The 14322-nt window shown below is 53.9% G+C and overlaps 1 protein-coding gene across 4 annotated transcripts; it reads left to right on the top strand.

Annotated features, from left to right (window-relative positions):
- Positions 1-4250: 4250 nt before the first annotated feature.
- DNAJC28 (DnaJ heat shock protein family (Hsp40) member C28) lies at positions 4251-7458 on the top strand. Of its 4 annotated transcripts, none has more exons than XM_068179119.1 (3): positions 4251-4388; positions 5256-5406; positions 6115-7458. In XM_068179119.1, exon 3 carries the CDS (start codon positions 6165-6167, stop codon positions 7260-7262), a length of 1098 nt encoding a protein of 365 aa, XP_068035220.1. In that variant the 5' UTR covers positions 4251-4388; positions 5256-5406; positions 6115-6164; the 3' UTR covers positions 7263-7458. The 4 variants fall into 4 exon arrangements, with proteins under 4 accessions (XP_068035220.1, XP_068035225.1, XP_068035231.1 ...); XM_068179124.1 differs by having other exon boundaries at positions 5256-5462; XM_068179130.1 differs by having other exon boundaries at positions 5256-5466.
- The last annotated feature ends 6864 nt before the right edge of the window (positions 7459-14322 follow it).

Below are 14322 nucleotides of genomic sequence, written 5' to 3'. Positions count from 1 at the left end.
TATTATACAGTGGTTTTAAAAGACATAATAAATCCTAAACTGGTATAATTAGAGGTTCATGAGGGTCAAATGTCATAAACAGGTAGTTAGCAACAGCTTGGTGGCATTTTCCCTTTGGGACAGCTCCAAGGCACTCTTGTTATCCCCTGGGGAGAGCTCGTGACATCTGTCCTGGGGACACCTGTTTCTTTAGTTCATCTTCCCACTATTTGTTCTCTTCCCACTGGGAAATTAAAGAGAGACACCTCCAGCATGAAGATGCACACAGCAGTGTTCTGGAACAGGGATAACCCAAGGACAGCACAGGAACAACAACCACTTTGTGCTCTCCTGATTGCACGAACCACTTTCGTGTTAGAAAAAAGAACAGGGGCAGCTCTACGTGCAGACCAGCCTGACTTTTGTCAGCCCCTGGGTTCACACACAGCAAGGAAAACCCTGAGCTGCTGAGCTGCAATGGGATGAAGAGTTTTCATTTTGGAACAGGAACTGCTGGATATCAGCCCTCTCTTTGCAGCAATTTGTTCAGCCTGGCAGAGGTGAGACATGTCCTCCCTGCTCTCACAGCAAGTGCTTCAATCTCAGAGCGCAGCCTTAACCAGGAGAGGTTTGTCTTTTCTCCCACTCCCTGCTGCCTGGACCCAGAGCTCCGCAGCCCACCTGAGCCGTGGTGACCGTGCACGGTTCCACCATGGCACATCCCCTCACAGCCCCACCATGGCACATCCCCTCACAACCCCCTGACAGCCCCACCATGGCACCTCTCCCCTCACAGCCCCACCATGGCACCTCTCCCCTCACAGCCCCACCATGGCACCTCTCCCCTCACAGCCCCACCATGGCACATCCTCTCACAGCCCCACCATGGCACCTCTCCCCTCACAGCTCCACCATGGCACCTCTCCCCTCACAGCTCCACCATGGCACCTCTCCCCTCACAGCTCCACCATGGCACCTGGCCCCTCACAGCCCCACCATGGCACCTCTCCCCTCACAGCCCCACCATGGCACATCCCCTCACAGCCCCACCATGGCACCTCTCCCCTCACGGCCCCACCATGGCACCTCTCCCCTCACAGCTCCACCATGGCACCTGGCCCCTCACAGCCCCACCATGGCACATCCCCTCACAGCCCCACCATGGCACCTCTCCCCTCACAGCCCCACCATGGCACCTCTCCCCTCACAGCTTCACCATGGCACCTCTCCCCTCACAGCTTCACCATGGCACCTCTGCCCTCACAGCCCCACCATGGCACCTCTCCCCTCACAGCCCCACCATGGCACCTCTGCCCTCACAGCCCCACCATGGCACATCCTCTCACAGCCCCACCATGGCACCTCTCCCCTCACAGCCCCACCATGGCACCTCTCCCCTCACAGCTCCACCATGGCACCTCTCCCCTCACAGCTCCACCATGGCACCTCTGCCCTCACAGCCCCACCATGGCACCTCTCCCCTCACAGCCCCACCATGGCACCTGGCCCCTCACAGCCCCACCATGGCACCTCTGCCCTCACAGCCCCACCATGGCACCTCTCCCCTCACAGCCCCACCATGGCACATCCCCTCACAGCCCCACCATGGCACCTCTCCCCTCACAGCCCCACCATGGCACCTCTCCCCTCACAGCCCCACCATGGCACCTGGCCCCTCACAGCCCCACCATGGCACATCCTCTCACAGCCCCACCATGGCACCTCTCCCCTCACAGCTCCACCATGGCACATCCTCTCACAGCCCCACCATGGCACCTCTCCCCTCACAGCCCCACCATGGCACCTGGCCCCTCACAGCCCCACCATGGCACATCCCCTCACAGCTCCACCATGGCACCTCTCCCCTCACAGCTCCACCATGGCACCTCTCCCCTCACAGCCCCACCATGGCACCTCTCCCCTCACAGCTCCACCATGGCACCTCTGCCCTCACAGCCCCACCATGGCACCTCTCCCCTCACAGCCCCACCATGGCACCTGGCCCCTCACAGCCCCACCATGGCACATCCCCTCACAGCCCCACCATGGCACCTCTCCCCTCACAGCCCCACCATGGCACCTCTCCCCTCACAGCCCCACCATGGCACCTCTCCCCTCACAGCTCCACCATGGCACCTCTGCCCTCACAGCCCCACCATGGCACCTCTCCCCTCACAGCCCCACCATGGCACCTGGCCCCTCACAGCCCCACCATGGCACATCCCCTCACAGCCCCACCATGGCACCTCTCCCCTCACAGCTCCACCATGGCACCTCTCCCCTCACAGCCCCACCATGGCACCTCTCCCCTCACAGCTCCACCATGGCACCTCTCCCCTCACAGCTCCACCATGGCACCTCTCCCCTCACGGCCGCGGCGCCGCTCGCGCGCCCCCTGGCGGAGAGCGGAGACAGGCGGGACCCTCTCCCCCGCTGCTCCCTTCCTTCCCCACTTTTCCCCCTCTCCTGTCTCCCTCTCTCCCGTCTCTCTCTCTCCTGTCTCTCTCTCTCCTGTCTCTCCTCACTCTCTCTCCTGTCTCTCCTCTCTCTCTCCTGTCTCTCCTCTCCCTCTCCTGTCTCTCTCTCTCTCCTGTCTCTCCTCTCCTGTCTCTCCTCTCCCTCCTCTCCTGTCTCTCCTCTCCCTCTCCTGTCCCTCCTGTCTCTCCTCTCACTCCTGTCTCTCCTGTCTCTCCTCTCTCTCTCCTGTCTCTCTCTCTCCTGTCTCTCCTCTCCCTCTCCTGTCTCTCCTCTCTCTCCTGTCTCTCCTCTCTCTCTCCTGTCTCTCTCTCTCTCCGGTCTCTCCTCTCCTCTCCTGTCTCTCCTCTCCCTCTCCTGTCTCTCCTCTCCCTCTCCTGTCTCTCCTGTCTCTCTCTCTCTCCTGTCTCTCTCTCTCTCCTCTCTCTCCTGTCTCTCTCTCTCTCCTGTCTCTCTCTCTCTCCTGTCTCTCTCTCTCTCCCGCTCTCTCCTGTCTCTCTCTCTCCTGTCTCTCTCTCTCCTCTCTCTCTCCTGTCTCTCTCCTGTCTCTCTCTCTCCTGTCTCTCCTCTCCCTCTCCTGTCTCTCTCTCTCCTGTCTCTCCTCTCCCTCTCCTGTCTCTCCTGTCTCCCTCTCCTGTCTCTCCTCTCCCTCTCCTGTCTCTCTCTCTCCTGTCTCTCCTCTCCTGTCTCTCCTCTCCCTCTCCTGTCTCTCCTGTCTCTCCTGTCTCTCCTCTCTCTCTCCTCTCCCTCTCCTGTCTCTCCTGTCTCTCCCTCTCTCCTGTCTCTCTCTCTCCTGTCTCTCTCTCCTGTCTCTCTCTCTCTCCTGTCTCTCTCTCTCTCCTGTCTCTCCTCTCCCTCTCCTGTCTCCCTCTCCTGTCTCTCCTGTCTCTCCTCTCTCTCTCTCTCTCTCCTGTCTCTCCTGTCTCTCCTGCCTCTCTCTCTCCTGTCTCTGTCTCTCTCTCTCTCCTGCCTCTCCTGTCTCTCCTGTCTCTCCTGTCTCCCTCTCCTGCCTCTCCTGTCTCTCTCTCCTGTCTCTCCTGTCTCTCCTGTCTCTCCTGTCTCTCCTCTCTCTCCTGTCTCTCCCTCTCTCTCCTGTCTCTCTCTCTCTCCTGTCTCTCCTCTCCTGTCTCTCCTGTCTCTCCTGTCTCTCCTGTCTCTCCTCTCTCTCCTGTCTCTCCCTCTCTCTCCTGTCTCTCTCTCTCTCCTGTCTCTCCTCTCCTGTCTCTCCTGTCTCTCCTCTCTCTCCTGTCTCTCCCTCTCTCTCCTGTCTCTCTCTCTCTCCTGTCTCTCCTCTCCTCTCTCTCCTGTCTCTCCTGTCTCTCCTGTCTCTCCTCTCTCTCTCCTGTCTCTCTCTCTCTCTCCTGTCTCTCTCTCTCTCCTCTCTCTCCTGTCTCTCCCTCTCTCTCCTGTCTCTCTCTCTCTCCTGTCTCTCTCTCTCCCCTCTCTCTCTCCTGTCTCTCTCTCTCTCCTGTCTCTCCTCTCCCTCTCCTGTCTCTCCTGTCTCCCTCTCCTGTCTCTCCTCTCCCTCTCCTGTCTCTCTCTCTCTCCTGTCTCTCCTCTCCTGTCTCTCCTCTCCCTCCTCTCCTGTCTCTCCTCTCCCTCTCCTGTCTCTCCTGTCTCTCCTGTCTCTCCTGCCTCTCTCTCTCCTGTCTCTCCTGTCTCTCTCTCTCTCTCCTGCCTCTCCTGTCTCTCCTGTCTCCCTCTCCTGCCTCTCCTGTCTCTCCTGTCTCTCTCTCCTGCCTCTCCTGTCTCTCCTGTCTCTCTCTCGCCCCCTTTCTTCCCCTCCCTGCCCGTCCCCTCCCCTCTCTCTCCTCCTCTCTGTCCTTGAGCGCGGGGTCACAGCCGCGGCCCGTCCCCTCCTCTTCCTGCCGGCTCCTCCTTTTCCTGCCGCGGCCGTTCCCGGCCCGTTCCCGCGGGCCGCCCGGCGGCACCAGGTGAGGCGGGGGCTCCAGGTGCGGGACCCCACGGAGCGGGGAGGGCGGCAGCGGGGCCGGCTCCTGGGGCTCCCAATCCGTCCCCCCTTCCCAAATCCCAGCGGGGATCGCTCGGTTCCCCCTGCCAGGGAGCAGCCCTTCATTTCCCAGCCGGCCCCTCGGGGGGTTGAGGGTTCTATACACGGTTCTTTAAGACCAGGTTTATTGAAATCGGGGCTACCGACTTACGAGAAAGTCACTTTCGGAGCATTAATTGAATTTTAAGAGTGTGTTTATTGATAATTCTCTTTAAGTGTTTTTATGGGGTTTTATGGCCGTATGAAAATCAGTTGTTATCTTTGTCTGCCACCCAGAGGAGTGAAATCACTGGATCATAAATAAAAGGTGTTACTGAGCTCCGTTATCACAAGCTGATGATTTAATGCCTTACATGGATCAAAGCCAGCTGAAAACATTGAGGATTGATCCAGTCCCAAGTACTTGTCCTTTTCCTTCTCTGGGTTAGGGCAGAAGGACAGTTTGGTTTGTGCAGAAGATGTAAACGCTTCTTATTCTTTGATTAACCTTGAGGAGTTGATTTGACCTAGTTTTTTGTTTGAAAATTGAGTGAGCAAAGGAGATGTTTCCCTCTCTGTGTCTTTAGCTCCACTGATCCAGCATTTCCCTAAGGACTTCCATGAATAAAGAGGATTTGCCTGATGTGTAACTGGTGTGTCCAGTTAGTGTTATATACTTCTACTTTGATTTTACATAAGGACTGACTTTGTCACCTGCTGAGGTCTTGCCCTGGCTGTGTCCCCAGATAACCCAGAATCACTGGAATTGCTGACAGAGTGACTCTCTGCTATCGATCAGTTCTAATTCCAGGTTTATGCCCCTGCCTGGCACCAGCGAAGGAGGTTGGCCACTGCTGGGACAGAAAGGCTGACCTAGTGAATCTATAACCTGAGTGCTGATCCAGATGTCGCTGTGAAATACCAAAATTGTGCTGTGATGACCTCCTTTGCCAACATACCAGGTCATAGGTCTTGAGGCATTGATCCAAGGGAGTAGGACATTGAGCTGTTGCTGAATATAGGTGCAGAGGAGAAGGAAGGGATTTGTTTCAGCAGTTATTGCTCGGCATCAAGCTTATTTCCAGTTTACACTGGCATGAGTTTGCTGAAAGGCAATATAGGCAATAAAATAAATAATAGAAGAACAAAGGCGATAAAAATGCTTCCAGGGAATTCTGCAGTGCAAAACAAACCTGTGTTCCTGTTGTGATACCAGGAAAAAAGTAAATTGTGAACTTCAATAGTAATTAATTAGAAATGTAAATGAATGACTTCAAGCTTAAGGAGGGCAGGGTTAGATGGGATATATGGAAGGAATTGTTCCCTGGCAGGGTGGGCAGGGGCTGGGATGGAATTCCCAGAGCAGCTGGGGCTGCCCCTGGATCCCTGGCAGTGCCCAAGGCCAGGCTGGACACTGGGGCTGGAGCAGCCTGGCACAGTGGGAGGTGTCCCTGCCATGGCAGGGGTGGCACTGGGTGGGCTCTGAGGTCCCTCCAAACCCAAACCACTCTGGGATTCTGTGATTTCAATATTAGTCTGTAAAAGAAAATAATACTACTGAATTTTAGAAGGGATTTCTTTTATATATCAGGCTAAAGATAAGACTAATGCCGTGGAAGTTCTTATAAAAAAAAGGATATTTACCATGATTTTTGTCCAAATGTGTCTAGGTTCTTTATAATGTAGCTGCATCTGAAGAAATCCCCCGTAGCTTATTGTCATGCTGAGTAACAACATGGGACATTGTTTCATGGGACGGGGAGCCATGATTCCAAGGAAGCTGAAGCCGTTTCTCTGCAGGATGTTGTCGGGTTACAAACCCAAAAACGATGTCAAGGACTCTTACAAAATTCTGGAGCTGGAGGAAGGATGTTCCCTCGATGACGTCAGAAACTCCTATTGCAATCTTGCCAAAAAATACCACCCGGACAGCAGCTCCGGCATGGCCGATTCCAGGGCCTTCATAAGGGTGGAGGAGGCCTACAGGGTTGTGCTCAGCGACCTGGCAGGCAAACAGAAATCAGACCCCGGCGAGGAGGAGGAAGACCAGTTCAAATCCAAGTCCCTGCAGCACAGACACTACCTGAGCTTCGAGGGCGTGGGCATCGGCACGCCGAGCCAGCGGGAGAAGCAGTACATGCAGTTCCGCGTGGACCGCGCCACCGAGCAGGTGCTGGAGTACCGGCAGCAGCGGCTGGAGAGCCGCTACGCCGGCAGCGACCTCAGCAGGGCCAAGGACGTGCGGCAGAGCAAGAAGGTGAAGATAACTCAGGCGGTGGAACGGCTGGTGGAGGACCTCATCCAGGAGTCCATGGCCAAAGGAGACTTCGACAACCTCAGCGGCAAAGGGAAGCCTTTGCAGAAGTTCTCGGACAGCCCCCACATCGACCCCATGACCCACAACCTGAACAGGATCCTCATCGACAACGGCTACCAGCCCGAGTGGATCCTGCTGCAGAAGGAGATCCGGGAGACCATCGAGCGGCTGAGGAAGAGCATCGTGGCCTCCAGGAGGAAGCTCGGGGAGACGATGACGCTGTCGGAGCAGAAGCAGTGGGGTCGGATTTGCGAGCAGTTCGCAGAAGACATCAGGAAATTAAACAAGAGAGTTGACAACTTCAACCTGGTGGTGCCCATCCTGAGCAGGCAGATGGTGCATTTCAGCACCGACAAGGAAATCCTCCGAGCGCGAAAGACTTACGAGGCTGTCGTGGAAAAGGTTTCTGATTCAGACAGGAAGGAAAACGAGGGGAAAGAGGGCAAAAGGTTTGGGTGGAAGTCTTCTCTCTTGAAGTGGTTAAAACTTACACCGAAGTAATTTCATAATAATTCCTCTTGTCAAGGTTTTGAATGCACTTTATTAATGAAATGTAGCGCTAGAGAAATTTCAGGTTCACTGAAAATGTCAAGTCTGCACTGTTACCCTACTTGAAGGAAATTTGGTTGTGTGATGAGCATTTGCATTATAAATAATTGAGTTATTTTTAAATATTATTAAATGAAATGTGCCAGTTTGGGTTGTGGTAGAGTTAATTTTTCTCATCATTAGTCTGGGGCTGCGTGTTGGGTTTGGGCTGGAGGCAGTGCTGACCATTCCAGGGTGTTTTTATTGCTGGGCAGGGCTTGCACAGCACCTTTTGTGCCCTTCACACCTCCCCACCCCTGAGCAGCTGCTGGCTGGGTTAAACCACAGCAGCAACAAATCAGTTCTTCTCTTGCAAGCCATTTTCCTTCTGCTGAAATCCAAATTAATGCTTCACTTCAGCACAGGCCATAATCACTTTTACAGGCTCTTATCACTTCAAAGGGGAAACAGGCATAAGAATAAAAACACATTAAAGTGGAGGCAAACGTCTTGCTGTGCCCTGTTTGACCTTTGCACTCTCATTTCAGTACTTACAACTCATGAATTTTTGGCAGGTTCTCTGCATATCTTTTAAAAGTACATTCACCTCTTTAAGGTTAAATTCAGTGGCTGTGAAGGGAGGGTTCTGGATGTCTTGGCTTGGAATGTACACATGCACAAGTCCATTTTTGCATCTTTAACACAGAAAGAGGTCTTGGAAATTTATTTATTGGTGAACACCCCCTGCCACGGGCAGGGACATCTTCCAGCTCTGTGTATGAATGTTTATTTCCATCATTTACTCCTGTTTATAATGAAAACTGTGAATTAAAGATACTTTTCTGAAGGTCCTTTGACGTAGTACTCTCGAAAACCCCACATTTTGATTCGCATTAGGATCTGCAGGGTTTGGATCAGAATTGCTGACAATTCCAGTGGGAGATTTCAAGAGCAAATTGAATTGATGGCACAAGGGTAAATGGAAGCCAGTTTGCAGGAAATGGGACCCACTTTGGCTCAGGAGGAAGCACCAGCACCTTCAATACCGGAGGTGCCATGAAGGGCGAATCAGCAGAGTGAGGGATTTTTAAGTTCATAATAAAACCACTTGGGTTTCAACGGGGCAGGCGTGACCCGACCGAGGCACTTTGAATCAGCCTTGCACTGATGTCATCAAAACCTGCCAGGCACAAAAACCCACTTCTGCCACGTTTACAGTGACGATGGAAAAAGTAACTTCCACCTCAATTTTCCCCAGGTGTGTAGGGGCCAGTGTCTCAGGGCTTGTCTATAATTGTGTTGCTCTGAGCTCACAAAGCTTTAAGAGCAGTGTTTAGTCAATCCTAAGGAATACCAACTACTGCACACAGAAAATCCAGGAGAGAATGGCCTTGAGAATGAGTTTTTCTGGGTGACACCGGGCTGTTAATTCGAACTTGATAAATGTTAGCTTTGTGATTGTGAAAAAGGGTGCAGTCACTGCTGAGCCCAGATCCAAAACCACGTTGTTTATTCCCAGAACTTCCTGTTTGTGGGTCTAATGGCCACATGCCTTGTGGCTTGAAAGGCTTAAGTGACGTCTTGACATGAAGAGAAAAGATTATATACATGTATAATTCTATATATTATGAAGATACAATATTTGAGGTATCAGTTTTTCTGATGTCCGGATGTTTTTGGACACCAAGCTGCCAAAAACATACCTTGTGAACAAAGGAATGACCCTCAAAAGCAGCAGCCTGTTGCATATTCATACATCTCATACATGATGCAGGAATTCCTTGCAAAGTAAGAATTTTCCTGGTTTTTGTCAACTTCTTCCCCTTGATCCTGGTGGTTCCATAAATAGGAGAGAAGGTGGAAGAATGTTTGTCTTTTCTGAAAAGGAGGCAGTAACTCTTTATGGGCCCTTTCGCTGTTATCTCTGCGCGAAGAACTTCTTGATTATCTCATCTCTTTCTTGAGCTAGCTAAAAAGCACCTCACACAGCACAGTCTCTATTCTAACTTCGTGTTATAACCTAAAAAATTTATTTAACACTACTTAAGGAAACGAATACACCGTAGCTTTCTAGCACCACACACATAATGTTCATGGTAATATCTGCGAAAGGCCAGTCGCAAGCCATGCATTTTTCACAGCAGCGGAGGAAAATCGCGGCCCCGGGGCCTGCGGGCGCCGTGAGGGGGCGGCCATGGCGGAGGGGCTCCAGCCGTGAGGGAGGGGGCGTGGCCTGCGGGGAAAGGCGGGAGCGCGCTGGCCCCGCCTCTTCCCGCCCCGCCCGAGCGGAAAGGGGCGGTGCTTGCGGCGCGTGGCGCCGCATGGACCAATCACGCCGCTCTCTCCTTCCCCGGCCCCTGGCTGACGCGCAGCGCTCGGTTCTGATTGGCCAGAGGGCGCGTCAGTCAGGGGGCTCGGTGCCCTCAGGCGGAAGCGTCTCGCCCGGGAGCGGGTACGTGCGGCCGGGCCGGGCCGGGCCGGGCCGGGACCGGGACCGGGACCGGGACAGGGACAGGGACAGAGACAGGGACCGGGACAGAGAGCGGGACAGGGACAGGGACAGAGAGCGGGATGGGGGGCGAGAGGGACAGCGGGACCCGGGCGCGTCCCGGTGTGTCACGGACTGCCCGGTGCTCCGCGGGGAGCTGGGGTGTGCAGGGGAAGTTAACGGAGGAAATGTCTCGTTTTGTGTAAAGCACAGCGTCTTTGGTCGGGCCGTAGGGGCTCCTGGCGGGGCTCGGCCCGGCGCGGTCCCACGGCAGGCACAGCGTCGGCCTTGAGTCACAGTCGGCCTCTGGAGAATTGCGAAATCGAGGGGATTTTCTTCCTCTGCCTCCTCAAGTCTCCCAGCTTTAACGGCGCTCTTAAAGAGCCCCCGCTGCGGGCAGTTCTGGGCTGAGCAGCACGTTGCTGTGGAGGGAGAAATCTGGGATGGGATGGGATGGGATGCGATGGGATGGGATGCGATGGGATGGGATGGGATGGGATGGGATGGGATGGGATGGGATGGGATGCGATGGGATGGGATGGGATGGGATGGGATGACCCTAAATCCCACCCGGTGCCACCCCTGCCATGGCAGGGACACCTCCCTCTGCCCCAGGCTGCTCCCAGTGTCCAGCCTGGCCCTGGGCACTGCCGGGGATGGGGCCTTGTAAGGGATGTAAATATAATTAATATCACTTTTTAATGAGTTTCCTGCACAGCCTTGTTTTTGTAGAAATTCATGTAAAACTTCCTCTTTTTTTGCTCTTGTCTTTCTGTAATACTTAAAAATTAGACAGCAGAGCTCAGTGCTGTGGAACAGGGAGAAGTGAAAGCGAAACTGCAGGAAATTACTGAAATAAGTGGGAAAACGACAGTGGCTGTAGCAGAAATGTTCACACAAGCCCTTGATATACTTTTCTTCCTCTGTGCATGTGGGGAAGTGTGTGACCTGAAGGATATTCTGATGAGTTGCTTGTGGAAGGTACATCTTCTTCAAGGAAAACCTGAATATTCTTCATGCCTTTAAGTTTCTTCCCTTTCTCCTTCTGTCTTTTCCTCTCTTTGGAAGCAGGGGGTTCTGTTCTTTACCAGCCCCACATCAAGGCATTTTTCTTCCTGCAGACTTTTTGTATTTCCTTGCAACTGCTTTCAGTATTTTGCTCGAGTGAAATCAGCTCACGTGGGCAGAGAAGAGCTGGATTCCAGGTGCAAGTGTGGAGCTGCCGTTGTGTTTTCTGTCGGCATAACACACCGGTGGGTTTGGTCTCAATGCTGGCGTCTGCCAGGGGTGGTTTTTGCAGCTCCAGCTGTGCTCACCTTGCTCAGAGGCTCCAGGTTGTTCCTGCAGATGTGTTTTTGTGTGCCGGACGGGGTGAGGAACGTTCCTGTCTGCCCTTGAGAGGGGAGGAGGCTGCTGGAGGGAAGGGCGCTGAAGGACAGGAATGCCAAGGGCTTTACCTGCTTCCTCCCTGGGAAGTGTGTGGGTGGAAGAGTTTAAAGCAGAGAGTGAGTCCTGCATTGCCCAGGTGGGAAATTCCAGCTGAAGGCATCTGCCTCCACCCGAGGGCTGTGTGCAGGGAGGTCCCTGGGCTGGCAGCTGTCCCTGTGTCCCTGCTAATCCTCCTGGGGACAAACCTCAGCCTGCCTCTTGTGCTGTCTGTGGAGCCTCAGCTTCGCTGTGGGGCTGGGATTTTAAATGCAGTTTATTGTTTTCTTCCTCTTTTTCTAAGGAATTATGGAAAATTACGGGTCATGGAATGTTTGGGTAGGGAGGGGCCTCAGAGCCCACCCAGTGCCACCCTGCCAGGGCAGGGACACCTCCCACTGTGCCAGGCTGCTCCAGCCCCAGTGTCCAACCTGGCCTTGGGCACTGCCAGGGATCCAGGGGCAGCCCCAGCTGCTCTGGGAATTCCATCCCAGCCCCTGCCCACCCTGCCAGGGAACAATTCCCAGTCTCCCATCCAGCCCTGCCCTCTGGCAGTGGGAGCCATTCCCTGTGTCCTGTCCCTGCATTCCCTGGAAATTGTCTCTCTCCAGGTCTCCTGGGGCTCCTCCAGGCCCTGCAAGGCCACACTGAGCTCAGCCCAAAGCTTCTCCTGTGCAGGTGAACAATGCCAGCTGTGCCAGCCTTTCCTGCCAGCAGAGCTGCTCCATCCCTCTGCTCATCCTGGAGCCTCCTCTGGGCTCTCTGCAGCAGCTCCAGCTCCTCCCTGGGCTGGGACAGGGCTGGGGCAGCTCTGCAGGTGGGCTCTCACCTGTGGGGGCACTGGGGCACAATCCCAATCCCAATCCCTATCCCACTTCTTGTTCCCCAGCCCAGGACACGTCTGCCTCTCTGACTTGCTTCATGGCCCTTTTTTCCCACGGGGATGGGATCTTGAGGTCCCATCTCAAAGAGGGACCTTCTCTTGAGGTCCCTTGGGAGGATCTCTCCCCTGCCCTGTATCAGTGCATTCCTCTTCTCTGCCCTATTAAACCCAGGATATTTTAGCTGGATTTCCTGAACACCTTTTGAGGAGTGGCCCACCCCTTTTGGGTTGTCCCTGTACCAGAGCAGCTGGGGCTGCCCCTGGATCCCTGGCAGTGCCCAAGGCCAGGCTGGACACTGGGGCTGGAGCAGCCTGGCACAGTGGGAGGTGTCCCTGCCCTGGCAGGGGTGGCACTGGGTGGGATTTCGGGTCCTTCCCAACCCAAAGCATTCCATAATTCCCTGTTTCCCTGCAGCCACTCCCAGGCGAGGCCCCTCAGCTCCACAGTGGGGACAGCAGCAGGAACCGTGAGAGTTCCAGTGTGGGCGGGTGAGGAACTGGGAGGGGAAAGCAGGAATTGCTGCGGGAGAGGGATGGACACAGCTCTGAAGAGGAACAAAGAAAGGGGAGCCATTTAAGGGTGGAAAATGAGGAAGGGCTTCAGGAGCAGTTGTAAATCAGCTGAGGGAGCTGGGAAGGGGCTGAGCCTGGAGCAAAGGAGGCTCAGGGGGGACCTTGTGGCTCTGCACAGCTCCTGCCAGGAGGGGACAGCCGGGGGGTCGGGCTCTGCTCCCAGGGAACGGGGACAGGAGGAGAGGGAACGGCCTCAGGCTGGGCCAGGGCAGGCTCAGATTAGAGATTAAAAAGGAAATTTCCCTGCCAGAGTGGTCAGGCCTTGGCAGGAGCTGCCCAGGGAGGTCTGGAGTCCCTGTCTCGGGGAGTGTTCAGCAGGGGTCTGGATGTGGCCCCTGGGGACAGGGTTTAGGGGTGGTGCTGGTTGGGACCGGATGGTCTCAAAGGGCTGTTCCCACCCTGATGATCCTGGAATTCTCTAGAAGCACAGCAATTCCCTGTGAAAGCTGTGGGATGAGCAGGGATCTGACCATTGCCAGGGAAAGGTGAGAGGAGAATTATTGAGGAGAATAGCCAGGTGGCTGAGCCCAGATGCTGCACAAATTAAAATAGCTTTGGAATTTGAAGCAGCCTCACAAGGGTGGGTTTCTGGAGGGCAAACTTTTGGATCGTGTTCCAGGAGGTGACCTGTGTTTGTAGCATTGACAGACTGTTTATTGATTGATTTTTATTCCACTTCTTCTCACTGCTGTTATTAAGCAGAAAATGTTCTCCATCAGTCTGTGCTGTCACAGTCGTGAAGGACATCTTTGTTAGTCTTTACCAAATGGCTGGAAATGAATTATGGCAGGTTGGGAAATGCAGAAGTTGACAATACTAAACCAAATTAGAATGGAGCTGAGAGCAGTTGTGAGTCAGTTAATTAACTTTGTTTTCCTCTTCCCATACTTAAGGTTATGTGCGAGAGACCTTCTTTACCCTCAGAATCAGGGTTTGATTTGCTGAGTTGGGCTCTTTTTCTCTGTGTTAAAAAGGCACTAAATCATATTGTCTGTTAGATTGGAGACTGGAAATACTAGTGTTTAATTGAGACTCCTTGACGTGACTTAAGGACCAAGTTCTGCCATAAGCTTTTGGGTTGTGTGGTGATTTTCTTTTGTAGTTCTGTGTAAGGGAGGTTGTTTTGTGAATGTAGCTCAATACAGCATCGATAGAGTTTATCATGGAATGGTTTGGGTTGGGAGGGCTTGAAAACAGTCTCGTTCCCTCCCCTGCCATGGTGGGGGGCAAATTCCACTGGAAGGTTCTATACAAAAACCTGAATTCTGTAAAAACCCCCAGACTGTAACTCGCCAGAGCTGTCCAACACCTCGAGATGTTGCTGATTGATTCTGAGAGTCTGCCTGGAGCAGAGGCTGGGCAGAGTTAGAGCAATAAAGCAGGGATTTATTAAAAGCCTTCACAGGATACTCCTTGGGCAATGCAAGAGCCCGGCCATGGCTCCACCCAAGATGGACTCCGAGTCCGGAGTTCTCACACTTTTATAGGTTTTCCATTTCCTTATTGGGGTTCATTGCCCAATTCCAGCTCCAGGTTATGAGGTCCCATCCTCCCAGATTGCTCTCCTCAGTTCCCTGCTCTTCGCACTTTTTGGGGTTGAAGCTGCAGCGGTGTCCTTGGTTCTGGGGCTGGAGAAGGATTGCTGTGTGTGCCTGAGCTGTGAG

This window comes from Anomalospiza imberbis, chromosome 2 (assembly GCF_031753505.1).
Source record: "Anomalospiza imberbis isolate Cuckoo-Finch-1a 21T00152 chromosome 2, ASM3175350v1, whole genome shotgun sequence".
NCBI classification, from domain to species: domain Eukaryota; kingdom Metazoa; phylum Chordata; class Aves; order Passeriformes; family Viduidae; genus Anomalospiza; species Anomalospiza imberbis.
Note: the sequence above shows the minus strand (reverse complement) of the source record. Positions and strands in the feature narration are given on the sequence as shown.